This window comes from Nothoprocta perdicaria, unplaced genomic scaffold, assembly GCF_003342845.1.
Source record: "Nothoprocta perdicaria isolate Ctin4 unplaced genomic scaffold, notPer1 scaffold_0, whole genome shotgun sequence".
Lineage (NCBI taxonomy): Eukaryota > Metazoa > Chordata > Aves > Tinamiformes > Tinamidae > Nothoprocta > Nothoprocta perdicaria.
Genome location: NW_020454092.1, coordinates 12,294,409 through 12,319,571, shown reverse-complemented (window position 1 = coordinate 12,319,571; position 25,163 = coordinate 12,294,409). Strand labels below are relative to the sequence as shown.

The window sequence follows — 25,163 nt, the reverse complement described above, 5'->3', positions numbered from 1 at the left end:
AATATTACACCACACAACAGCCAGGCAGGGCAGGCTCACACAGCTCCTACCTTCCCTGCCCTGGGTTACAGARTCAGCCAGGCTTGCAGCAGATGGTGTCACTGATGGTGATTTCTCACTGTTGCCCTTTTCTGAGGATGAGGATGGCAAAGACTGTATGGTTGTCTCCAGAGCTGTCTCCTCCAGGGAGTCATGGCCAGATACTTGACTCTGCTCAAGGCTCAGCRCTTCTCTTGGGACCTAACACAAACCACAGTTGCGTGAGAGACCAGGAAAGCAGAAGCTGAAAAAAGTGCCATAATCTTCTCGAATCTTTCCACTTTCAGSTACCAGAAGTTCCACCCCTTCCCAGCACGCAGACCATCCTGKTGTCCCTCACCTCATCCTGCACGTGGCTGCCTCCACCTACAGCGTTTCCTGTGTCTGGTACAACGTTCCTCTCACTCTCCRACCACTCCCAGAGGCCCCGGGCTTCCTCTGGGAGGACAGATTTTGCGTGGGGTAGCTCGGAGCTCTCTGCTTCAGCTTCACTGCTCCCCTCTCGGCCTGCCTGGCCCAGAGCTGTCCTAGTGTCCCCTCCAACTGGCTGCTGTGAGCCAGGTGTCCCCAAAGTGCTTGGAGCTGCCCTCCTGGAGTGCAGGCGGCTTATAGAGATGTAGTGATAGTCACTGCCTTCTGCATTGAGCACGTAGCCTGGCAGAGCCATTCTCCTGAACTCCTGCAACACAGGGAAGAATAAGCATCCTGCTAGCTGAAGGCAGGGCGCTGCCTCAGKGCTCTCTCTTTACCTCCTTGAACTTCTCGAGAGAGTGCTCAGGTCCAAAGACAAACTGGAGCAGCACCACTTCGCTGTGGCAGCTGGGCCGCCCCTTGGAGTTATAGATGTGGGTGGCCACGCGGTGCAGGATGGCAGCGCTGATGACTTGCGAGTGGCGCAGCGCAGACACGATCTCATCATCCAGCAGCCAGCGAATCTGAGAAGGGACAGGGAACACGGCCTAGGTGACCTGCACTTGCAACACTGCCCCGATTCCGACTCAAGTTCCAGCAGATCCAAAGGTCAATCCCTTTCATCAGCAATGTCTCTCATTCCCTTCCGACTGTGCCTATCAGAACGGCTTCAGAGATTTCTGTCTGCCCCATCCCAACCACAGCATGAATTTTGTCAGGGTAGTCCCACACTTCTGAACAGCACAAGACCTGTCTGACACCTGCAAGGCTTGAAAAACACTTTGGTTGACAAAGGCTACAGACTGGAGCAGTCTGCRAAGTGTAGAACAGCAAATGTGGTGTGGCCAGGTTGCTTCAGCTGGAAGCAAGCAGGAGGCAAGGTCTGGCTTACCTCATTCATGGTGGCTTCAATTGCTTGCCTGTGCACTCCAGGGAGGTTGGAGAGCGCAGGGTGCCTAGGGGAGAGTACAAGAAGAATCAGCCAATCATTCCTGCAGACATCTCAGTGCAAAAAGAGGTCACGAGGGGCAGGTTCTCCCCACAGCGCCATACCTCTCATCACCTGTGGACGGGAGTCTATCCAAGTTGTGCATGATATCCTCATCCGAGCGGAAAGAGGACGGCTGCCCTGGAGAGCGCGTAAAGGACACGCTGCTCTCCGAGGTGCACCTGCCATGGGAGAGAAAGCATCAGCTGAGCATCAGCTTCTGAGCCAGGAAGTAGACAGACACACAGGCTCCAGAGAGGGAGTAGGGGTTCCTAGAAATGGTGAGCCTATCTTGGAAAAAATCTTCATTTTCTTAGGAGGGTGACAAGCTGTTCAAGAAGAATCCCCAGACACTGAGTACCTGGAGCCTGCCTGGCTGGGCAGGGTGAGTGGAGGATGGCTGAGTAGGTAGGCATCTCCCAGCTTACCTGTTGTGCAGAATGTCTGCATTCACAACTTCTATCTCCAGCGGCAGTGTCAACACAAAGATGTCCAGGGTCACACAGAGGTCCCCCAAGTCAATGGTGTTCAAGCCCTGACAGCTTTCCAGGCAGCCCAAGACTTCTCCTGATGAGAGATCCCAGATGAAGGGGATCAGGCAAGAAACAGTGGTGGGACACACCAGGGACTCTAGCACTGTGAGGGCTGACGTTATCCCCAACACAGCATGACTACCCCCAGAGTTGCTTGCCTGATGAGGGCCCTAGTGCCCCTTTCCCCCCACTTGTTCTTACCTAGACAAGTGGGCAGGGACTGCACAGGCATGGAGCTGTGCTGGCTCCGCAGCTTCACTGAGCAGGTGAGGTGCACAAAGAGCGGGGGCATCTCCTGCTCCAGGAACTCCTGCTCGTTGAGCGAGTCCCCTCCAAGCACRCTGAAGGAATCATCATCCTGGTTCACTGTGTTGGAGTCTGAGAGAGAATCTGTATCTGGGAACTCATGCTCCAGCTTCTCACGGTACTCCACCTCCAGCTCTGGGTCACTCTCTGTGGCAATGCAGCATCCAGACACGGTTCCTGCAAACAGAGGATCCCCACTGCCAAATCAGCTCCCCAAAGATCCCTTCAGACACAGTGGAAGCCAAGCTCTGATAAGTATTATCACAGTGGGACAACAGACATTTTCTGTTGCAGATCAGAGCAAGCAGATTTTACCTTCTTCAGCTGCCAGTTCTGCCTCTGATCCCTCCATGTCCTCACTGCCTTTCCTGTCTGCCTGATCCCGAGATGCCTCCTCCTGACACGAAGAGAGGGAATGCCACAAGCATGCATCAAAACTACACTAGGCAGTGAATCAAGCCGCCCCTGGAGCTCCCCAGCTGTTCAGTCGACCCAGAGATCTGCTGGGCCAAGTTCAGATCTGATGACAAACCAGGCCACTACTCTCTACAAGGAGCAGGTGCCCTCCCAGGGCAGCACTGCACCTACCTCTTTCTTGGCTGATGGTGGGCAGTAGAAAAAGTAGTGAGGATTTGATGGTACTGGCTTGAAATGTAAACTTCCAATTTCCAAGAACTTTTCCTAAAAGAGAAATAAGAACCCATACATGAAGGCATATACTTCACTCTCCTGAGGGAGCCAAGTTGAGCCCCTATATCCCTCACCTGGATAATTTTATGCAAGTCAGGGTGAGCCTGACAGGGTTGCCCAATTTCCAGTAGTGAGAGGGGAAACTCTGAACAGCAGCTGGTGCCCATGCTGCTCTTTGGCTCTTCTGTGGGGCTTGCAACGTTGTGGGAGTCCTGCTCACTGTAGTCCTCCATTTCCGCACTGACAGGATTGGGGACAGGTCAAACAGGCAGATTGAGAAACAGGATAGTTAGATGTATTATCTAGCCTGCAAACATCCCACCTCCCAGGTCCCCACACCTCCTCCCTGTAAACACCCCAGTGATTTGCATGCCACCCACAACCCCACTCCTACAGCCCCCAAACCCTCCTGCCACCCACTAACCCCAATAAGCGCTCAGGCAGTTTAGAGCCAGGCAAAAGCAGTTTAACCACGCTGATCCTGCGGTCATGTACGCCCTGCTACACCCTCCTCGTGGCTGAATAGAGGAGCAGAYCTGGAGCAATCTGAAACATTCAGCACCCAGTGCAGTGCATCTCGCAGCACACACTATGCCTGTCCCTTGGCAGCACGGAGCAGAGCATGTGGCTCTCAGACTCAGCTCCATGGCAGGAAACTCAGAAAAAACAACTGAGGGAGAGGAATGTAGGCTGGGCAAAACAATTCCCAGGTACTGGAATTAGTAATACAGATGGCAGATGTGGGAGGACTGGTAGATTTGGGAGCAATGTGTCAGAAGCTGTGTGCCCTTAAGAACTGTTTATACAGCCTGCATTGGGTAGGTGAGTTGTAATATATATGTCATAAACCAAGAAAAAGGTTTCCGCAGTTTTCCCAGCAGTTGAGAAAGACTGACTTCCAAAACACTGAGCACTCTTCAAAATCAAAGCAGCATCTCACTAACTTACAATATAAGAGGATATGGGATTGGAGATTCTCAACAAATGCTAGACTYGAAGATAATCAAGTGCAATCAGAGGACAACCTAAGAAGTAGGTTTCTCTAACAGGCAGAACACTGAGGTAGAGCATTATTTTCCATTTCGTTGCAGAAGCAACACAAACTTCAGAAATAGCCTTAGCAACAGCAGTACAGAAATTAGCATTAAGTGTATTTTAATTCTGACTTGATAGTTCTCTTGCAAATACCTTTCCAATATTTTAAACAAAAACTTGAGACTTTATTCATTAAGAGAAGATAACCATCTTGGTATTACTCATCATTTTCACCAGTCAGTAGCATTCTCAAATGAGTCAGGCAGAAGATGAGTAATTTCTCCAAAACCAACAAACTCAAGTATTAATTCCAAGCAAAATATTGGATACCTTCCAGCCCAGGCCAGATTGAGCAGCAGTACACTAGCACTGCAAGAGCCAGCTATGAGATTCATGTTACTGCAGATCACAAAATGGAGAAGTCCTTGAGGACACTGTGTGAGCTGGTATTTTACTCGGAACACCTACTTTTATAGAGGGTTCTGTTAACCCCTGTCTTACAACATCGCTTTCAGCAAGCAACAGAGGATGCTTGAAGAAATCTAGCCTAGACCAACGTTAAAAATAAAAAGCAAGACCTAGATACATTCCCACCTGGATTCAGAGATCAAGACCCCCCGTTCCCTGGAGCTCTGCTCCTCCTCTTGCTCTAAGCTGCCCACTTGGAAGCTGGCAGTCTTGTGGTGTGTCTGGAAATGCTGGTGGCTTTCCCGGAAGGAGCGCACGTGGCTGCACACCGTCAGCAGAAAGTTGGTGATATCGATCTCCTGAAGTAGCTCCTCACAGTAGTCCATGGCTGTGAGCAGGTCCTGGGAACTGATGCTGTGGGACTGCTGAAGGCTCTTGAACAGCCCTATGGATCAAACACTCTCTGTGAGACATGGCTTTTTGGGAAGATCCAGGGCCCAGTCCYAACCCCAGCTCAGTTCCCATCGTGCTGCTCCTCACCTCTCACRTAGCACTGGTGGGAGTGCTCCTGCAGCAGTGTGCAGTAACTCATCAACTCCTTGTGCTTATGGTCTAACCAGGCAGCAGTAGGAGGACGCTCCAGAGACTGAGACCTGAAAAGAGGAGCCACAATAGCCTTCAGCACCAGCTAAGCACTTTTTAGATGGTAAACAAGCACTGGTGCCAGCAAAGCAGGGCCCTGGTGCATGCACAAGCAGTGGCTGCTGTGAGCTACCGAAGCCAAGCCAAGAGATCAAGGCAGGGYCCGAGCCGTCTCGTTGTCAGAGACACTCTTTAGCTTTCTGTCCAGTAATTAAATACGTTGGCATTACCTGAAAAAAACATCCCGGGGAGGCCGGTGTGTCCGTGGACTGACGAGCTGCTCTCGCAACAGCTCCTGGGAGCAGCTGTAGATGTAGATGGGACAGCGAAATCGGCGGCACTCGCCCAGCTCAGCCTGCGAGCTCTGGCGGCAGAAGGAGATGTGTATGTCTCTCCGTGAGGGGCCGCCCTGTTCTCCAGAGTCACGGCCCACTTCTGCAAAAGAAACCATCCCAAATTAAACTTTCGACAGGTTCCTCATTCCTGCCCTGAGACGCCACAGCCCTCACAGCAGCACCCCCACGCTTTATGAGACACTCATCACCCCAACTGATGTCCTTCCCAGGCAGCCATGAGCGTCCACTTCCCCCASCACCCTCCACATCAGCACATCTGACCATCCCCGATGCAGGTCTGGCAGATGGCACCAGGGCTGCACCCCCAAATCCCAGGTAGCTTGAGACACTGCCTGTGTCCTTTCCCCTAAGGTAATGCACTGCTGATAATGCCAGTCTGGGTCACCACATGGTGGTCACTTACTGTCCTGGGCAATGAACTACTGCCGTTCCCAGGTGCCTCTTAACTTCCCTGGCCACAGGATGCTGGCTCCGGGCCATCAGCAGCAGTCAGATCACACTTGATCCACCCGCTACAAGTTCATAAAAGCTGGCCAAAGCTTTCGTGTCCCACTTGTCCTGATCCTGACTCTGGCTGGCTGCCAGAAATAAAGTGATAGTGATGGACTGCAGTGGTTTCTTATCACTGCTACTCCAGCCTGCCCAATAGCAGGAGCTGCTTGGCTGCATAGGAAGCACCAGGGACAGGCCCTGACAGAGGGCACTAGCTGGTGCCACCCTGAGGCCAGTACCATGAGCTGGTGTTATGCTGAGGGTAGGTAATGGTGCTGCAGTGTCCCTTTCTTCAGTWTCAGCCACGCTCCGCTCTGCACAGGCAGGTCCCAGTATATCTGCTCCAGACCGACTCTCATCTTTTGGAGGTTTGTCCAACCCACAAGCCACCAACTTCTGCACATCTGGAAAAAAAAAAAAAAATCACCGTCTCCCCAGTGAGAACTGCTTRATGCTTTGATACACATTCCCAAAAGAGTAGAGATGCAGGCTATCTCTGTGCATGGGAACAGCTCCAAARAGCTGTTAGCTACAGCCTAGCAGCCTCCACCAGCATCTCCATGAGGCAGGGGTAGAGAGGTCAAGCCAAGAGCCCAGAAGTAGGGACCCACTCTCCCTCCCCAGGCCACACCATTAGCGACCTCCTGGCTCCATCCCATAACCCCAGACATTCCACATGGGAAAAGGTTTCAGTAACTACTACCAGCATAATAATCAGAGCTGCATTCCCTGCCTGAAGCAGTGAGCAGGCAGCACCACATCCAGGGAGAGAAGAGCAAGACATTCATCCTTTCAGTCCACTCCCTGACTGGCCACGTCGTGAAAAAGATTTGGCCAAGACTCTACTGTTCAGCTTTCCCTCCTTCCAAGAAGGGCTGATTCTGCTTTTGCTCTTTCCTTGTAGAAGTGCTTCCATCATGCCTTCCTCTCCCCCTCTCCTTGATAGCAAGCCTCACCCGCGAAGGTGGCTGGCAGAAAGGTGAGGAGCACGTGCTGTGGGTTGACCAGCTTGGCATAGCATCGCCACTGCGGCAGAAAGAGCCTCGCCGTGTCGCAGCGGGTCACGTCGTCCTCAGGCAGCTCTGTGTTGCCCAGGCTCTGATGGGAAAGCACAGCTAGATAAACTCACAGTGCACAACCCAGCACTACCCAGGGGTAGTTGGCAACCACACAGAGGAAGTTCCTGCAAGACTGCTGGTTGGGGCAGCACTGAAACTGCTTTGGCCAACCCCAAGGCCATTCTCAGAACAGTGTGGCTGCAGAAAACACCATGCACGTAGTTTGGGATTTCTGACCAGCTGTGCTGAGACCAATCTTGAGCTCTGGAGAATGAATGCCCATGATTTCTGAGCTCTTTGGAGCACACTGTCAGTGCTGCTGTAGCAAGCTAGGCCCACAGCTAGTTCAACTGCCCACATACCTACAAGGCCTGCTATATTCCTGCCTGCTATAGGCAGGCACTCAAACTGCTGTCAAGAGCAGGKAGAACACCAGCCACTCAATCTGTTGTCAATCCTTCTGCAAACCTTCCTGCCCTGGAACAGCAGCCGCTTTGTCTRCAGAGGGAGCTCAAGAGAGGGGCAGCAGCACAGTGGTACCTGCAGAGTGCTCGTGGAACCAGTCATCTCTCTGGTGCCGTTGCTGCCAGCAAGGTTACAGGATGCAGAAGCATCACGCTGCTCCAGGGTCCCAGAGGTTTTTAGGGTCTCTTCTGAAAGAAAGTACAGAGAAGCAACCTGAGAACCATGATCTGGGAAAGCGATCTGAAAGCAAGGCTGCTGAGATAGCCCAGCTCCCGGGTTCCCCCTGCCACGCTCCTGGCCCTTACCTCGGGTCACTGGGAGTGTGAAGGGAGGCTGATGGCCATCACGGTCCCGCTGCAGAACCTGCTCCATGAAAGCCAGGTGATCAGCGTCGGCCATGGGGATCTCCCGGTCACTGAGGTCATGCTGCAGGCAGCCATGGAAGAGGTTTAGTAGCATTTCATTGGGCACAAACGAAGAGTCCTTGGTCACCTCCTCATTCTCTGCTCCAAAACAGAACCATGGCAGCTTCAGAGACAGCATCTCCACAGCCACCACCTGCCCAGGGACCTGTGAGACAGCCCTTTGCAAAGAGGCACTTCCACATGGACAGAAGTTTCCTCCAACACCTCTACAAGGCTGACTTGGAGGATGCTGAGGAAGCTACACAGTTCCAGCATCATCTGCTGCCCAGCACTGACTCACCCTGCTACTTTAACTTCTGAAAATGTTTGGGGCTAGTGACACCAACTAGAAACTACTAACACGGAGCACTGACCTAGGTTTGAGCCKTAAAGAAGCAAATGCTTGAAAACTGACATCATCACAGGAAAGACACCAATGTCAATATATCMACCCAACCCCGGGGCTACAGAGATGGGAGGAGAGCACTAAGCTACTGCTAGGGGGTACTGCAGCTCCCACACACCTGCTCCCCAGGAAGATGTGCACAAAAAGCAAGGAGTCCCCCTCGAAGGGAGGACAAGAGGAGGCRGATGGTGACTTACCTTTTGTCAGCATTAGGAAGAACATTTCAACCTGCTGGCACCTTGGCAACAGCTTCATGAGGTTGAATTGGAATGGGATCTCATGTACTCGGAAACCAGCCCCCATGTCTGGATCTGTAACAAGAATTGGGAATATAACATGCCTGTTGGYACTGCAACACAGCCCTGCCCCTCAATTCACTTCCATGCATGTGGTGCCAACCCTAAATACACTGAAGAGAGCACAAGTGAAGACGCACAGCAAAGGTGCTCAACTCCACCTGCTTAGGAGGGCAGAGGGACAAGAAGGGCGAATGTGGGAATGGCCAATGCGTAGCAGAGTGCAGCAGGCTGTGAACCATCTAGAGAGAGGTACCTCAGTGCAAGAATCTCATGGGCTTTTTGCCACTCTTACAAAAGAACAGCCTGGGAGACACAAGGTCCCACACAGCTCAGGCTGGGTCCAGCAGAGCAGGACCCAGGGCAACTTGGGAATGAAGCATTTGATATCAGTGCTGCAGGAAACGCTGCTGGAGRACAAGTGTGCTGGGAACTGGAGGGAGCCTTCATTAACAGAGCAGTCCAGCACAAGGCCACCCCGATCTCTTACTCGGCAGGCTCTGCACATCCCTGCAGACACTGCCGTTCTCTCTCTCAGAGAAAGAGTCTCTGTCCTCCATGCCCTGAATTTTCCTGGCCCTCTCCCGCTCCCATAATGCCAGTGATCTGATCTGACAAGGGTCATTCAGGTCCTTCCTGAAGCCTTTGGAATGACTCTGGCTCCCTCAAACTGAGTCAAAACCTGCTCTGCTCTCCACCACAACACAAGCAAGATTAGCCTGGGGTGAACTAGTGACAAGAACCTTAAGTAGTAGCAACACAGAGACTAGACGTTTGGGAAAAGTTTCAAGGATAAAATTAAGGTATTGGAATAGGMTGCCTGTCAATGTGAAAACGCCCCATAATCCTGAAGTTATTATTAAACTAATCTTCTTAGACMAGAGGAACAATTTTGCCATGCAGGAGGAAGAGGAAACAAGCATTTTGAAGTCCCSTTCAATATCTCCATGTGCTCACAGAGCACTCATTAACTACTCAGTTATAACACAATTCAGTGTTTTGGGAGAACAGAGCATTTCTCCCTCTGCCTTGTTCACATGCCCTGTATTCATTCACCTGACCAGCCATACCCTGCCCATCACTGTGGGGCGAGTTCATCTTCCAGAGAGGAACTTTCTGACACCTAAGAACCATGAAGACATAGTAAAGATAATAATTTTCCCTGAACCCAAATTCTCCAAAAGCCAGATMTATCTAGGCTGGGCAGAAAGTCACAATTGTTCCTTGGCTTTCCCAGTATAAAGCTTTTATTTCTCCYAGTACTTTTTCCCAGTATAAAGCTGTCTTTTTTGACAGCTTATCATAAATTCTACCAAGTGGCTTAAAGTCATCAAAGTCTAGAATGTCAAAATACCTCTTCGATCTCCCTGATGCTGCAGCCACAGCTTGGGACATGCAGGACTTAGCTGCCTCTTGCTCCATCAAGCCTGCCTGGATGGTTATGCTGGACTTACCTTCGGCGGCTTTGGCATCAGAAGAAGGGCAGACCCACTCCTTGTTCTGGCACAGCTGGCTGATGTACTCGAAGGTCAGCATGGTGGCAATGCAGGCCAGGTCCCGGGGGTAGAGCTGCAACAACAGTTGAGGCTTAGCCGTATGCAGCAGTTACCACCCCCAAAGGCAGCAGAAAGCAGTCTGAAGGCCAGGAGGGGGACAGTCCTGCAGGGACTCACCGCTTTCGGGATTTTCTGGTAGGGCAAACCATGCAGGTGCTTCCAGTTTTCAGCAGTACTGTGGACATGGCCGCTCTGTGGCTCCACCCAGCACTCAGTGACCAGATTCAGTTCTGTGTCCACCTCAATGGCCTCCACCTCTGTATCGTTGTCATCGTCTGTGGAAAAGCTGAAGAAGAGGCACAAGGTGAATCCTGCAAGATGGCACAGAGCCAGCAGCCCAGTGTAGCTCATTCTGGAGCTGGGAGAGCAGTGCACAAATTCCAGGCTTGCCTGCAAAGCTCTAGCTGATGAGCAGTCCATTGGAGCTGGTTGTTCCCTGCCTTTGTTTGGCAGGGCTGCCAGGCCTGGCACCACTGCTATGCACTGTGGTTGCTAAATGCCAGGGGACTCCCTCCTCTCCACACAACCAGGAAAGAAGCCTGGAGCCATGACCCCCACTGCCGGCTCTTCCTGGGAGCCAGGCCATGGACTCACCTGTCCTTGGTGGAGGTGGAGTGTGGGGGGAATAAGATGTACTGAACAATACAGGTGTGCTTCTCCCTGCTGCCGCTGCTCTCGCTCGAGCCGTCAATCTGGAAGGGAAACATGCCCTGACACAGCCTGGAAGGGAAACATGCCCTGACACAACGTGGCTCCATCCCCCTGACGCCAGTGTCAGCGCAGAGAAGGAGCCTGCACCTATCCCAAGAGTTCCTCCTGCACAGCCTGTCACTGCCAGTGAAGCAACTCCCTAATGGCAGATACAGGCAGGAAAAGTCCTGACTCACAAGCTGCTGTTTCAGGACAGCAGGCACATCTCCCTGTACAAGTCAAGAGCAGCTCATGCTGGGACCTGATAGAAATCTTGCCAGAGGGTGAATCCACATCAGAACAGGCAACAAAGGCTCCCCCTCCATTCTCCTGCCCCCAGCTCACCTGTATCGGCAGCTCCAGCACCATGTTGATAATTCCCTCCCCGCTGGATGCAAAGTGGAAACCCTCTGACAGACGGACTCTGGCAACAGAGAGAAGTCAAAGCTGGAGGATTTTTCCATCAATACTGAAAATCTTAAATACATGCTTGACTCTACTCTTCACCACAAAATGCACTGTTCCCAAGACATGGAAGTACACACAGGGCATAGAGACACAGCAGCCTGCACAGGACAGCCTGTGGGAGCAGCAGGACAGCCCAGGCATAGTGACCATGTCCTGCCCTTTTTTTTTTCCTTCTTTCTCACAGGAGTCTCTTTTTCCTCAACTGCAGCAGTAGAGCTGAGTAAAACATTGGTCAAAAGAGTTTCAGAAGGTGTGAATGGGATCTCTTTGTACCTCTCTACATGTTTTCAGCAGGTTTCCATAAGGTTCAGCAGGTTACCCTGCTTTCTCTGCACCCCCAGGACTAGTTGGAGGAAGTAACCCTGTTCAGGCTACAACTTACTCTGTGAGCGTGGAGAGGAGCTGGGCTACAGCTGTGATGGGCACAGTCGGTGCCAGTCCCGACTGGACGCTCCAGATCCAACGCTGGTGATAGAAGTAGCGGGACAGCGAGGCCAGGGTGGAGGAGGCAGTTCGGTTGGCCACCATGGTGAGCGGGCCGGACACCGGCGGATGCTCCAGGTTAAGAATGAAGGGAGCGCGATAGTCAGAAGGCAGCTTCTCGTACCTAGCGGATGAAGACAYGTAGCTTGGCGAGGTGGAAAGGATGCCCTGCTCAGGGCTGTTCGCTGGCCTGGGGCAGAGCCCTCCAGCAGCAGAATGTGCTCAGCCCAACAAAGGAGCACTTCCCACTTCAGAAACTAGTGACCCAATTTTCTTCTGCGCCAGAGTTGTTTAGAGCAACTATGCCTGGCCTGCAAGGCCCCAGGCTGCAAGTCACAGCTCTCCCAGGCTACAGCCACCACTGCTAACGTGCAACACAAGCCAATGCCAAAAAACACAGGCTTCCCAGCACCCCCGTCCCACAGCTGGCACCACCATCCACAGCCCCTTCCTTCCTCCTGGAGTAATAAGGGTTAGGTTTGCACTGCAGAAGGCTGTGCCGATCACTACTGCTACGTTACTGTTGTTACTACCTGATGAGCAGCTTTTCCAAGGGCTTGTGCAGCACTACGAGGCAGGGCCTATCTGAGAAGGCTGACTGGGCCCCAGTCACAGGTGGAGACTTGGAAGGAGAACTACTGCCAAGCATTTTCCTCTTTGCTTTTGGAGTTGCCTCTTTGCTCTGGACTCTGTGGGGAAAGCGGAGCTGCAAGATTCGGTCCCGTAACTCTTCCACTATCTGTCATGACAGAAGCAAAAGGTAAGAATGATCACCTTTGGCTYGAGACATCAGCGGCCAGGACACGAGTGTGACAAAAAAACACCAGCACACACCTTGGATTTACACATGAGCAAGAGCTGAAGGTCATTTTACTTGTGAGGTACTAGCAAAATCAAAATGCCACAACGCTCTCATAGCCATATTTCAAAGATTGAACAAAAAGCAGGCAAAAAATAGATTGCATATGATACAACCTACAATCTAAAACTCCTGGTGTGATGATCTGGAGCTTGCTCAGAGCTGCAGGGTGCTTGTTTTGTATGTTCCCTGTAAGGCAGGTGTTTACTTGCACGTGCCAGAGGGAACTGTTTTCTAACATTTGTCACTTGGTGTGCCCAGCCTATGTGCCAACACCTGGATCCCCTAAAGACATAAAAGAGCAGACCCTCCAGACAGCCAGAGCACTTGGACTTATCTGGGTTCATTCTCTCGAAAGAGATGGTCCTGGCCACATGGGTCTGCATTTCTCCAGATCAATCTAATGATAAACCTGAGCATGTTAAAAATTTCTTTCATGAAGRCAAAAGACCAAGGTTTAATTACAGACTTTCTGTTCAGAGCAAAACATCTATAAATAATAGGACATCATCTTCACACTTAACTAATATGAACTAAGAACCCTCAGACTTTTAGAGCTGCAGAAAAAGACAATCTCACCTCCTGAATCTGACYGTTGCAGCCTATTTCTGCTGATGCAAATGGGATTTTGAAAGCCTAACTAGCAGATGTACATATCTTTAAACCATTTCCCAGGTCTCTGGTCCTTTCCCTCTCCACACTGTTCGTGCAGGACAGCATTTGCATTTTAACTCTAACTCCTCCTTGCCCTAATGATTCAATATATATGCACAGTTCACCATCTCCTGAAACAGATAGCTTATGGAACGTGTAGTACATTCATCATAAAGGCTCTGACAGACAAGTCAGACAGTATCTGCTCTTCCTGACTGACAATATCGATTGTGCTTTGGTTGCAAGGACAGACAAGATAATCTTAAGAGCCATTGCAMGCCCCACACTTCCATTAAGCAGTGGCAAAGGCATTCATTTGACCAGCTGTTCTATTGATCTTCAAGTCTCTGAGTTTAGATTTTTCATAGTCTTAACACAGAAAGTGTTGTCCAAACTGCCCCTTTCTGTTACAATAAATTCCCATCCCTGTCAGCCCCAATATAGTCAAGTTTTCAGAAAATATCTGGCCATAGTATTGGTTGTAGACCAACCCACCCCCTCCATTTCTAGGGCTATTTGCTCTGCTCCTTCCTACAGATGAGCAACCCCTCCCACGCCTGGCAGAGGTCAGCAAGCTCTCACCTTGTTCCTGGCCTGTGCAGGTGTGCCAATGGGGAAGCCCAGCCGGAGAACCATGCAGGGAGCTTTGGAGATGATCCGCACCACATAGAATGAGGAAGGAGTAGGGTCCTCAGAGCTAGGGATGAGGAATTAAGCATGGAATGAACTAAGGAGACAGAACTGAAATAGATCTCACTGTTCTCTACAGCATCARACCAACCAGAGTTGGCTCCTCAGGGCTCAATGGCCCACATAACTTGGCAGCAGTATTAAGAAACCACCAGCTAATGTCTCTTTCTGGGATGCACCTGGTGCACAGCAGCAGCAATTCAGAACACACAGGGTTTCATATCTGCTAGTTCCGCTCTTACAATCTCTGCTAGACAGCTGCTTTGGGCCCATCGCAGCACCCTGCGCTGACAGGACCTGTGGCTGGGCCACATCCCCCATTCCTGACACAGGCCTCCCTCAGGGGCGCTCACCCTTGCATCAGCTTGACGTAGGAGTAGCCYTCCACGAGCACGAAGCTGCTCCAGTCGCGCAGCAGGGAGGTGAGCGCCGAGTGCGAGATGCGGCACTGGATGGTGCTGTAGCGCCCGTTGTTGCCCGGCGTGTGCAGGTGCTTGGGCACAGGTCTGCAGAGCAGGGCAGCAAGTCATCAAACCCCATCTCCCCAGGCCTGCAGGGACTTTGCCACATCTATTCCAGCTCATCCTCTGCCCAGAGCATCAGCCTTCTCTTTCCTCCACGGCAACCCATATCCAAGCCTCTCCCCTGCCTGTGCCCATCAGTGAGGGCCACACTCCTTGCAAGCACAGGCACTTTGCTCTCCAGTTTGCAGGTAGCAGAGAGCCTTGTATGGTTTCCATCTCCCTCCCATGCAATACATAGCTAATATTCACATAACTCTGCATCTAGGACCAGGCACCAGAAAAGTAGTGCTTTGGGAAAGATGCTTTCCAGCAGCAAACAATAAGTTGTGGGATATCTCCAACTGGAAAGCCCATCCTCTTTGCAATCACAGAATCCAACCCCAAGAGGGACTTGAAAAATAAATGTATTCTCCTGAGAACCCCCTGTCTTTTCACGTTAGTGATTTCCCAACCCACCATCCCCGTCAGACAAATAACCCTTCACCATCCATCAGGTCCAGCTGGCAGAGCTCTTYCTTGGGCCATAGGCACCTGCAAAAACTAAACTTCCATAACTGTATGGGTAGACTGAACTGGGAAACCGTTTCCACTATGTTTGGCTGGCCAAACTGATGCCTTGGTTTTCCAAGACTGGTCTACATTGCGTATGGAAGCTCAACACTACTAGTTACATACGTGTCATGCTCCAAAAGGAGAACGATGCGATGCATGTGCAGCCACCTCTGCCAGAAGTTGGCGTCCATGGAAAGGATAGGCTTCCAGTAGGAGGCAAACTGGGAATGGCTTGAGTCAGACCCACTGTGCTGCAGGGACAGCACCTGAAAAAGTGAGAGAATACGTAGGAAGGCAATGCTCAGGAAGCAACCAGTCCTGAAGAGAGAAAGCAGGAGTTTCTCTCGGGTATGAATTGTGTAGGCTTAGAAAGCTAGCTGCATCCCTTCCAGGAAAACAGCTGAATTTGTTCACATCAAAACAGCCAGTACAATGATGAAAAATAAATTAAGTTTCTAGAATATCAAGTTAATCAGAAAACTAACTACTTAGCATCAAGAAAACTATGGAAAAGATGACATAAGCAATGGTGCACGTTGTGACTGAGAGGAATATACATGGCTTGTGTTAGCTGAGCCATGAAGCACTGAGATAACGCGCCTGAGAGTGCTTATGTAAATAGTGCACCAGGGGCACTGAGCAACACCAAATGTGTCTGTATGATAACACTGCAGTTCTCCCACTAAGCTGCTGTTGCAGATGCAGAAACAAATGGGTGGCTGGCCATGAGACTGGATACTCCAGATATACAGTGGGATACATACACAGTGCAGAAGTCACTATGTAAACTGCACCTGAAACCTGAGGTTACTGAGCAGCATGGAAAGCAAGAGAGGCAGACTGCGAGTTACAGAACACCTTGACTGCCTGCTGCAACACAGCAGCACAGAATAAGCAGGAGGGACGTCCCATCCCAGGTGAAAGGGGACAAGGGTGGGACATACCGGGGTGGTGGAGCCTGGGGGGATGTAGAAGAGCGGTACGCCGTTCTTGGTGCTCTCGGGAATGGTGAAGTGCTCGGGGACGGTGTCGAAGGACTGCAGGTGAACCAACATCTGATCTGTCTGGTTGATGCTGCAAGACAAGGGGCAGTTAGGCACCAGCACCTGCACTTTCCCCTCACTGCCCCAGCCAGCCCACATCCTTCCCACACAGCGTGAGCCCTCCACACTGACACAGCCTCTCAGACCAAGGCAGCATCCAGCACTTGGCTGCAAAGAGACCCTGAAAAGGAGCTCAGGTGCAACRGCCCAACACACAAGCTGGACAAGCAAAGCTGGGAAGAGTGTGAGGGAAGGAGTGTGCAGAGCAACAAGGAATAATGGGCAYCCAGGAATATGCCAGGAAAGGGTATATCCTGCCAGCCCAGAGATCCCAGGAGACAAGTAACAGCAGTCCCTCTTAACATGGCTGTGCAGCCCAGCCACTGCCAAGGAGCCCTTGTACTGCCAGCCTTCAGAGCAAGGCAGCACTGCAAGAACRTCACCTGCATGAGATGGGAGGCTCAGAGTTAGGCTTGGCATCCCTCAGTGGATCAGGAATCAGAGATAACAGTAACTTATCCATGGGACAATTTATACACTAGATCACAAGCCAGTTAAAATCTTYCCCTCAGCTAGCATACAGGTCTGACCCAAACAGGGCTTCTTTTTCACAGCACATTAATTTGGAACCTCGGATTGAGGAAAGAGAAGAATTTTTCCGTTACTCCAGACTATGGGATGGTCTCACTCACCTTTGCAAGGTGTTCCAGAAGCGCCGGATAACTGTAGTGCGGTACAGACTGGTGATGGGCTTCCTCATGGTGCAACTGATATCATGCAGGATGTCATAGCTGCCCTCCATGGTCACCTCCACCCACGTGCTGCGCTTGAGCGGGTCCAAGGGCCAGGGTGTCACAGCTAGGTACTCTATCCTCATGTTGTGCTTCCAGAGCAGCACCAGCTTCACCTCTAGCTGAGACCCACCTGCATGCAAGCATCAGAGTCAGATGAAGTGCCTGTTCTGCAGACAGCTGAGATGCATGTTCAACCAGGGRTTCCTGAGTACAGGGATGCTGCCCAAGCACTGGAAGGAGAGCACAGTAACTAAGAGCTGCCTCCTCTAGCCAGAGTCACTCCCTCTCCTCTCCAACAGAGGGAGGCTTTGCTCACACAGCAGCATCTGGGGAACTTAACTGCACGTACGCTATCTGTGGTGCAGAAGGTGACTGGATCCTGGAGGTGCTGACATTTGCAATGGGCTCAGTTCTTCACAACCTCAGCCCTGCTTCCAAGAAAATGCTGTTGCTCTGCACAGAYGGGAAGGACCTTTAAGCTCTAAAATTTTCTTAACTCTGAAGTTATATATTTCATTGTAGAAACATGAGTATTTGGATCCGATGGACCCAGATCATAAGGAAACTAGAAGATGCAGCCTGTTATTTGAACTACACTCCATATTCTCCCTGTTAGGAGAACACTTGGTGCAATCTTGACCCTGGAGCATGAAAGCTTCTTGCCATGCTTTACCCTCTTCTCCTTTGGTGCTCCTGAAGTTAAGAAGTATCCATTCACTCAAACATTCTTTAAAATGCGCATCTTTATCTCTTTCTTTAAATTCATCACTTAGCTTCTAGCAAGGCTAAAAGGCTGACTGCAAACCTCACTGAGCCAGAAGAGCAAAAAGCTGTCAGGATCAGTCCTGCTGACTGTGCCCCTGTATTCGTACCAAAACAACCCAGTGAAACACGCTTTTCTATAACAGCATCATGCTGCTGTTTCAACTGCTCAGTCATCTATTCTGATGTGCAGCCTGCTCTACAGTTTGCAGTGTTTGTGAGATGAGTGATTGGATGTGCTGGAACGGTCCAAACAGGTCACCAGCCCGGGCCCTAGGCTTCCTGCAGAGCTGCATGTCCTGCTGTCACAGGCCATCGTGCCACCCCCTCCACACGCTGACTACGCTCTATTTTAGGGCCCGTTTGCTTTTTGCTCCCGCAGTCCCTGTTGGGAGGCTGCCTCAGACTGTCCCTCCTCTTGGATGTTTAGAAGAAAATTTCCAGAGGACATGCCCCATTCATGCTTACTCACTCTCTTCCTGAAATTGTTTTTATTCTGAGAAATTTCATTTCCACCAAACTGACAGTGAGTGGACACCAGGGGGAGAAATCCTCTCCAAATGCAGCTTTCAAGATGCAGGTTAAGCCAAGCCACAGGTATTAGTCCAGGACAGGCACCCCCTCTTACCAGCGTCCATCCTTGCTGCTCCTCAGGAATTCACCTTTCCCAAACAGTGCTCAGAGGTRTCTGCTACAATTTCACCTTAGGTCTTACCATGGGTTTGTTGACAGCCACTAATGCTCTCCACAACGGGCTCTCTATAAAAGCATTACTGTTTATGAGGATAAAAGCACTTGCCAGGGTTGTGCCATCTGTTGTTTCCAAATGAAGACTATCTTAGTTTATCAGAGGGATTGCACAAGAATTTGTTGAGTCGTGTCTTTGCATTTCATTCCGTCAAATTGCATCTCATTTCTACTGCCTTAGTGCTCATCCACTGCTTTCTGCACAATATTTTGGTTCCCATAACAAAGCCTCCCTACTTCATCAACAGCAAATATGATAAGTACATTCCTACATTTTTTGCCCAGATCATTAATGAAAATATTTCCTACTCCCATCTGCATTTCCATTAGTCATCCTGGCTTTCCTCCTACCATTCAGCACAAGCAAAACAAAATAATAAAAAATAATAATAAAAAAAACAGGCAAAATATTTGCTTAGTTTCAGGCCATACCTAAAATTAATCTTTAGTCTATTTGTACGGCAAAGCAGCCTATTTCTGGTGCCTGACTTTATAGCTAATGAAAGCTTTTGCTGCTTTGATTTCTTGCATGAGATCCAGCTCCAATTTTTAAGCTTTCACTTCATCTTCCCAAGCCCTAACCTTCAGGACTGTCAATCCCTGGGCCAGCTTGTGCCCAAGCTATGTAGTGATTCATGAAGAAGGATAAGGCCCAAGAATGTCCTCAGGGTTCTCCTCATCTCCTCACCTCACAGCAGTAAAAAACAGTCAGCAATATTTGTTGTTGTTGTTGTTTTCTGTTCCAAACAGCAATCCTCTGACCACATCCCAGGAAGAAACCAGAGTGGAAGGGAGCTCCATCACACCCCACAGCCTCTCAGACAGAGCCTCACTCTTCTCAAAACCTCCCAGTTTCTTCCCCTTTCACGAGAACTTCTGCATTCCCAACTATGGCAGGTTTTTAGGCACCTAATATTGGCGATCAAATAGCAAGGGGAAGCAGAGCAGTAATAAACACCACACACAACCTCTGGCACCTCCGAGCACAAAGCCAGCTATTTATTCCCTTCTGCCCTTGGCAAAGAGAAGCAGAACAGTGACAGTGTCAAAGTCCACAACAGCACTCCCTGCTCTTGATTCATAGCCACTTGGCTCCTTAAATTTTGGCAAAAGCTCCTGGCAATCCCAGTTAATTAGCTGCTCTCTGTTATACACTTCTCCATGGAGAGTCCCAGAGAGCTCGGATTAGCCAAGTGTGCTTTTCTTTGCAGAGACAGTGCTGGATGGCTAAATGTCCTCGTCTTTTATAAATTCTGCTTTCACATAYTAATTTGACCAATTTTTCTGATCACAGCCAACACTTTCTCAGGGCCATTTAGTCTTTCCAAAGTGCAAGTTGCATTATCAGYTACTATTCTGAAGGCTGGCACAGAAATATAAATGCTATTTTTGACACTCATATGTTTCACTTTTAAATTCCTTCCAAAAAAATAAAAGTTATGAAAACACAAAGAAACTATTTTTGGCTCAAGGAGTCTCCAAGCTGCACAGTGCTGAAGGAAAAGAGGGGATGGAAAAAAGGAAAGGAGAAGGTATGTATTGGAGGTAAATATGTATGTTTTCCCTGTTCTTACTCTCCTCCGTGCAGTTGCCGTTAGTTACCTGTCACAGACAGTAACTCCRGCTCAGTAAGGAATTCCTGTTGTCTGCTTATCCTCATAGGACACTTGGTGTCCCACCAGTGAAGGAAGACAACAGTACACTTGGGGAAAAACATAGGAGCAGTGTAAACATGCAGCAATATTTCACACACGTTCTTCCAGGGTCCAGGAATTAGGTGTTTGAGGATATCCTGAGCCAGACCTTGTCGCTATATCTTGGTCAAAAAAGGCCTTTAATGACCCTTCCCTCCCCCCACAATCACCAATTTGTCTAATTGCTTTTGGCATGATTCACACTTGAGCTTTCCTCCAGCTTTTCTAGATGGTACTTCCCAGTCACCAAAAGCTCTTCACTATTCTTGACAGATGAAATAAAGGCTCTTTCTTCATTGCCCTCCAAGCTGTTAGTGAACTTGTGCATAGAAAGATAAAAGGCACAATAAACACATCTCGGGCAGTAGGTGACTTGTCAGAATGGTCATAGACAGTCCTGGACAAGGAGAGTGCCAGAGACCTAATATGCCTGGACTTAAGCCAAGTATTTCATGCTGTAACTACAGGAGATTAGTGAAAGCAGCCTGGTAGTGTTACTAGAAAAGCTGTCTCAATGGAAAAATCTTTGTATGTCCTTAATTTTAATAGAATCATCTTGAAACAAGAAATTTATGGTATTTCTGGAAGAGCAGCTTCAGAAACTATCCCATTTAATATGGTCGTGAGCAACTTTAGGACGAAAACTAGATTAAGATTTACTCAGTTTGTAAATAGCATCAAGTCAGGAGGAGCTGCAATCACAGTGAGCCAACTACACAGACCGCAGCAGTAGATTGACATGAATTTAAGAGTATTATTATGTGAAAAAAACCACACTTTTAGAGACTAACTGAAAAAAAAAGTGCATGAAAGATGCGGGGAATTTTGAGGAAAAAATATAATGCAATCATGCAGAAAGCTTGTGTGATTTCTAGTCTATCAGATACAGTATTATACTTCAGAAGCAGGGAATTATTAGCACTACTGAACAAAGCACTGATAAGACCACATTTGCAGCACTCTTATCAACTGCTTTCAAGAAATATGAGGCCAAACTGTGAAAAGCAAATAACTGGAAAAAAAAATGTGCTATTGAGATAAATGAAGAGAGCAGAAAGCCTGTCCTTATGAAAGGGGACAAGAACATTGACTTGTATAGCCTGGCAAAAGGAAGGTTATGAGCAGAAAGGCTTTCTTCCTAAATATATTTGCACAGCGCCAGAAAAGGAAAATATAAACTTAATCAAAAATAATGAAGTCAAACAGGTCTAATTTGGTTTGATTGAATTTAGAATGTAAACCAGAGCAAAAATGATATTCTGGGACATTCTTCCAAGCAGGAAGAGAGGTGCGAGATACTTAAATAGCTTTAAGGTAGATTCCAGTAAATTCACAGAAAAAAAATAAACATCATATGACACTTTTGAAAAATGCCTGGAGTTATAACACAGACTTTGCTTTTTTGATATAAAATTTGTTCTACATAATAATAAATCCCAAAAGATAGTGAGGATCCTGGATTATCATGTGTTGCACACATTTAGAGAGCGCAACCCAGGGTTTCTGCTGGTCTTTGCATCAATAGTGATGTCTTCCTTTGCCTGCAACTCCGGACTGGTATCTGGATTTTCTTATCTCCCTTTCAGTTAAAGCACTAGTCACGGTTGGAAATTTTAWGTTTTACTCTAATCCACTCCTTGGAATAACCAAAATCCTCAAGGGCCCTGACTAGTGGCTAGTTCTCACACTTTGGGTGCCCAAACAATCTCCTCCAAGTTGTAAAGAACAGGAYTAGTGGGTGCTTTTATATTCCTCTAGTATTAGTCAACGCCCTGGGCATTTTCACCTAGCAACATCCTTGGTTCCCCCAATATTTTGCCTTGGAACACTAGAGCTGGGAGAATTTTTTTCTGGTACTAAAGCATTCAACTTGGTGTTAAAATTTTGCTGTGTGTTCTGGCAAGGGACTAGAGAACTGATGAAAGAAGAAATGAAGAGGATAAACCATAAAAATGCAAAAACCCAAGTCTTTCTCTCATCTCCCTGCAACTGTGCGGACTCATTTCCAAGATGCTGAGGACTGCAGTTTGTCTGCCTGTCCCCAAACCACACACACGTAGCCACAGAGCATCAGCCCAGCAAGCRCACAATGTGCCACTGTACCAGACAGCCCTGGGCCAAGCAGCTGTTGACAGAGAACAGCCTCAAAGCCCTTCCATCTCACAGCCACTCTGCTGAGGTGGCACGGAGTCCCACCCCAGCACCCAGCCACCGCCAGGGCCCAGTCACCTTTCGTGATGTTGACCTCCCGGATGCTGTAGCCCTCGCGCAGCCGGACGGAGACGACGCTCACGAGGTCGGCGTGCACCTCCTTCTCCGTGTGCTTCTTCCTCCTCATGGCCAGAGCCGGGTTGCTGCTCGCGGACACCAGGTGCTCGTTGAACAGCCTGTGCTGTGACACTGCAAACCAAGAGCAGACAACGAGGCTCATGGGCGAGCAACTGCCCCAGTTCTCATCCAACAAGGGCTGTAGGAGCTTTACAGAAGAGCTGCTTGGCACTTTCTGGCCTGAGGAACCGTATGTCCTTCAGGCACCACGTGCACCCACTCGTTGCCCATTCTGCAGCACAGCAAATGGGTCTGCTAGCAGGGCCAGGAGCCTGAGAAAGACACGGTGCAGGCCAGGCCCCAATTCCTTGGGCCTCTCTGACAAGGCATATTTTACATTCAATCTGTTTAATCCAGACAGACAGGAACTGTACAGCTGTTGTAACAGCCTCTGCAGGCTTCTAGACTTTATTCCTTTCCCTGAAAAAAAACTTAGGTTCCCAAGTGCTTTCTAAAAGGTGTCAGGAAGTGGAAGCCTTTAACCTAAACCACAAATATAATCTTTTAATGATGAAACATTTCCAACTGCTAAGCCAGCTCTCTTCAAACTTTTCACTGTGTGTGATTTCTGCTGCCAAGTTACAAAAAGCACAGATGGCATCAGAAATCCACCTAATCACTAAAGAGTGCTTCCAGGTTTTACTTGTAACTAGTCTCCCTTGGCGTACTCTCAGCCACTAACATGCACAAAATAAGAACAATCAAGAGAGGCATTCTGGCTGCTTCTCCAAGGCCTCGTTTTTCAATCCAAATTGCCATTTGCAAGCTTGATCAGGACAAACCTCCTAAACGTCTCCATCTGTGAGCTAGTCAGCGCCGAGAAAAGGCTGGAAGAGAGACTTCCATCCCTCCATGTTCCAGCACAGCAGCCCTAATTGCAGCCTGCTGAGTGAAGCCCAAAGAAAGGGGAGTGGGGCAGGAGATTAGTTTTCCCCAAATTCCTGAAGCCAGGAAGCAGGAGGGCAGTCACAGATTGGGCTCCAAGGACCAGCAGTGCTCAGAGCCTTCAGGGGCTGAAGGACTGGTATGCTGAGCACTCCTCAGGACCCTGTGTGAACCTCACACAAGCACAAGCATGCAACACTGAGGCACTCCTGTCAAACCCCACTTGCTGCTGCCTTTCCCTCATCTCCATAACACTCACAACAGCCCAAAGGAGACAAGGGGGAAATATCAGCATAAACCAGCCTGTGGGGGTCACCCCATAGATAGATGCTGCAAGCCATCCACCTGCTGCGGGGAGCACATGCAYACTCCTCACCACAGTAGTACTCTGGATTGAGGGACTCGCCGGTGCGCAGAAAGGAGTACAGCAGAAACGCCTTGTGATACACGTTCAGGTCGAGGCTCAGGGGATCCAGCTCAGGGCACGTGGAAAGGTAAGCACCAAAAGTGGCCATGGCGATGAATTTCATCAGCTCCACATTGGGAACGTGGCCAAAGCTGCAATCATATGAGTAGACACCGCCTACCTGAAAGGTAGATAAAGGAGACTTGTGCAAATGCTGTAGTGCTGAGGACATGGGAGAAAACAGGTACAGACAGGGACCTTGGAGAGGGAGAGAAGTCTCATCTCCACCTTCGGAAGTGCACAGTAGTGAGAACAACTTGCCTCCCTCCCTCTGGCAGGCAGGAGCCCCTCCATTCCCCACTAATGCCAGACATACCTGCACAAAAGAGCAGGCCACAGTGCCACTGCGAAGCTGGTTGAGCAGAGTTTCGCACACAGCCACATCAGGGACGCTGGTCACACCATCTGTAATTATTATTATACCTGCAAAGACAACAACATCCTAGAGCATCTTCCACCTCAGCCAGCTGCCACCTCACACACACTTGGGCTGTGCAGATGACATTTAGGCACAGTACAAACAGAAAGGAAAGCCCTGTGGCTTGTCCAGACCGACATCAGCAGCTCTCAAGGCTCCGTGGAGCTGGCAGACTGCCCAACTCAGTGCAGCAAAGCATCTGGGCACAGCTCTGCCTGCCCTGCCCTGCCCTGAGCAGCACTTGCAGCTGTGCTTCCCTGCAAACTCCCTAACACTGCATGGTGCTTAGCACAGCGTCCTCCTCATTCCCACCAAGAGTGCAGAGCAAAAGCTGCTGCTGAAATCTCATCCCTACCCGAAGGGTCCATGCACCAGCTCATACAAAACTCCTGCCCAGGACAGGTGGGATACAATCATCCACAAGCAACTRGGCACCCCCAAACCCAGAGGATGAGGCCAACCTGCACTGGAGTTGGAGGGCAGCAACTGCAGTGCCAGGATGCCCTGCCGGACCATGCTGACGAGGCCGACATCGGCGGTGACGACGGACACGCTGGGCTTCCTGCCTGATGGCTCCTGAGGGTCACCAGGGCTCTCCTGGCTCAGGGGTGACAAGTCCACCTGRAAAACACAAACAAACAAATATCATCAGTCAGACTTCAGCCTAACTTTAGTTCTTACTCTCCTAAGCAGCCTTCAGTATTAGCAGCCTCATGGTATGGCAGCCCAGGAGCACTTCAGGATGCTCCACTTTTAGTCCAAATTCAAACCATCCTCAAAGTCCTAGTRTTTTGGACCCCTTAAAAGAGCATGTCAGAGCTCCCTTTGGGATAAAAGAATGAAACAACAAACTCAGAGCTTTACTATAAGCTTATTTCTCACATGTGGGAAAATACAGGACACTTTGTGGTCACTCAAGTTAATTTGCAGAAGAATTAAAGAGATGCTGAATACCTCTTTTTTTTTTTTTCCTTTGTCATTTAGTAGAAGCTTCAGATATTCAGCATCTGTTCAGGTAAAA

General features: G+C 49.6%; 1 protein-coding gene across 1 annotated transcript in view; it reads right to left on the bottom strand.

Annotated features, from left to right (window-relative positions):
* SZT2 (SZT2, KICSTOR complex subunit) overlaps nt 1-25,163 on the bottom strand; it is a 54,910-nt gene that overhangs the window by 25,644 nt on the left and 4,103 nt on the right. The window contains exons 6-38 of the mRNA XM_026053077.1: nt 24,604-24,763; nt 24,041-24,147; nt 23,635-23,845; nt 22,275-22,445; nt 16,741-16,972; nt 15,950-16,079; nt 15,129-15,271; nt 14,283-14,435; nt 13,822-13,936; nt 12,260-12,465; nt 11,626-11,850; nt 11,121-11,199; nt 10,680-10,777; nt 10,203-10,371; nt 9,984-10,098; nt 8,431-8,544; nt 7,729-7,926; nt 7,499-7,611; nt 6,857-6,998; nt 6,140-6,304; nt 5,283-5,487; nt 4,951-5,063; nt 4,597-4,855; nt 3,042-3,207; nt 2,866-2,958; nt 2,593-2,674; nt 2,173-2,454; nt 1,867-2,005; nt 1,504-1,620; nt 1,343-1,406; nt 789-974; nt 380-718; nt 51-240 (exon numbers count right to left, since the gene is read on the bottom strand). Coding sequence (XP_025908862.1) covers nt 51-240; nt 380-718; nt 789-974; nt 1,343-1,406; nt 1,504-1,620; nt 1,867-2,005; nt 2,173-2,454; nt 2,593-2,674; nt 2,866-2,958; nt 3,042-3,207; nt 4,597-4,855; nt 4,951-5,063; nt 5,283-5,487; nt 6,140-6,304; nt 6,857-6,998; nt 7,499-7,611; nt 7,729-7,926; nt 8,431-8,544; nt 9,984-10,098; nt 10,203-10,371; nt 10,680-10,777; nt 11,121-11,199; nt 11,626-11,850; nt 12,260-12,465; nt 13,822-13,936; nt 14,283-14,435; nt 15,129-15,271; nt 15,950-16,079; nt 16,741-16,972; nt 22,275-22,445; nt 23,635-23,845; nt 24,041-24,147; nt 24,604-24,763 — 5,281 coding nt within the window. The remainder of the gene's footprint in view (nt 1-50; nt 241-379; nt 719-788; nt 975-1,342; nt 1,407-1,503; nt 1,621-1,866; nt 2,006-2,172; nt 2,455-2,592; nt 2,675-2,865; nt 2,959-3,041; nt 3,208-4,596; nt 4,856-4,950; nt 5,064-5,282; nt 5,488-6,139; nt 6,305-6,856; nt 6,999-7,498; nt 7,612-7,728; nt 7,927-8,430; nt 8,545-9,983; nt 10,099-10,202; nt 10,372-10,679; nt 10,778-11,120; nt 11,200-11,625; nt 11,851-12,259; nt 12,466-13,821; nt 13,937-14,282; nt 14,436-15,128; nt 15,272-15,949; nt 16,080-16,740; nt 16,973-22,274; nt 22,446-23,634; nt 23,846-24,040; nt 24,148-24,603; nt 24,764-25,163) is intronic.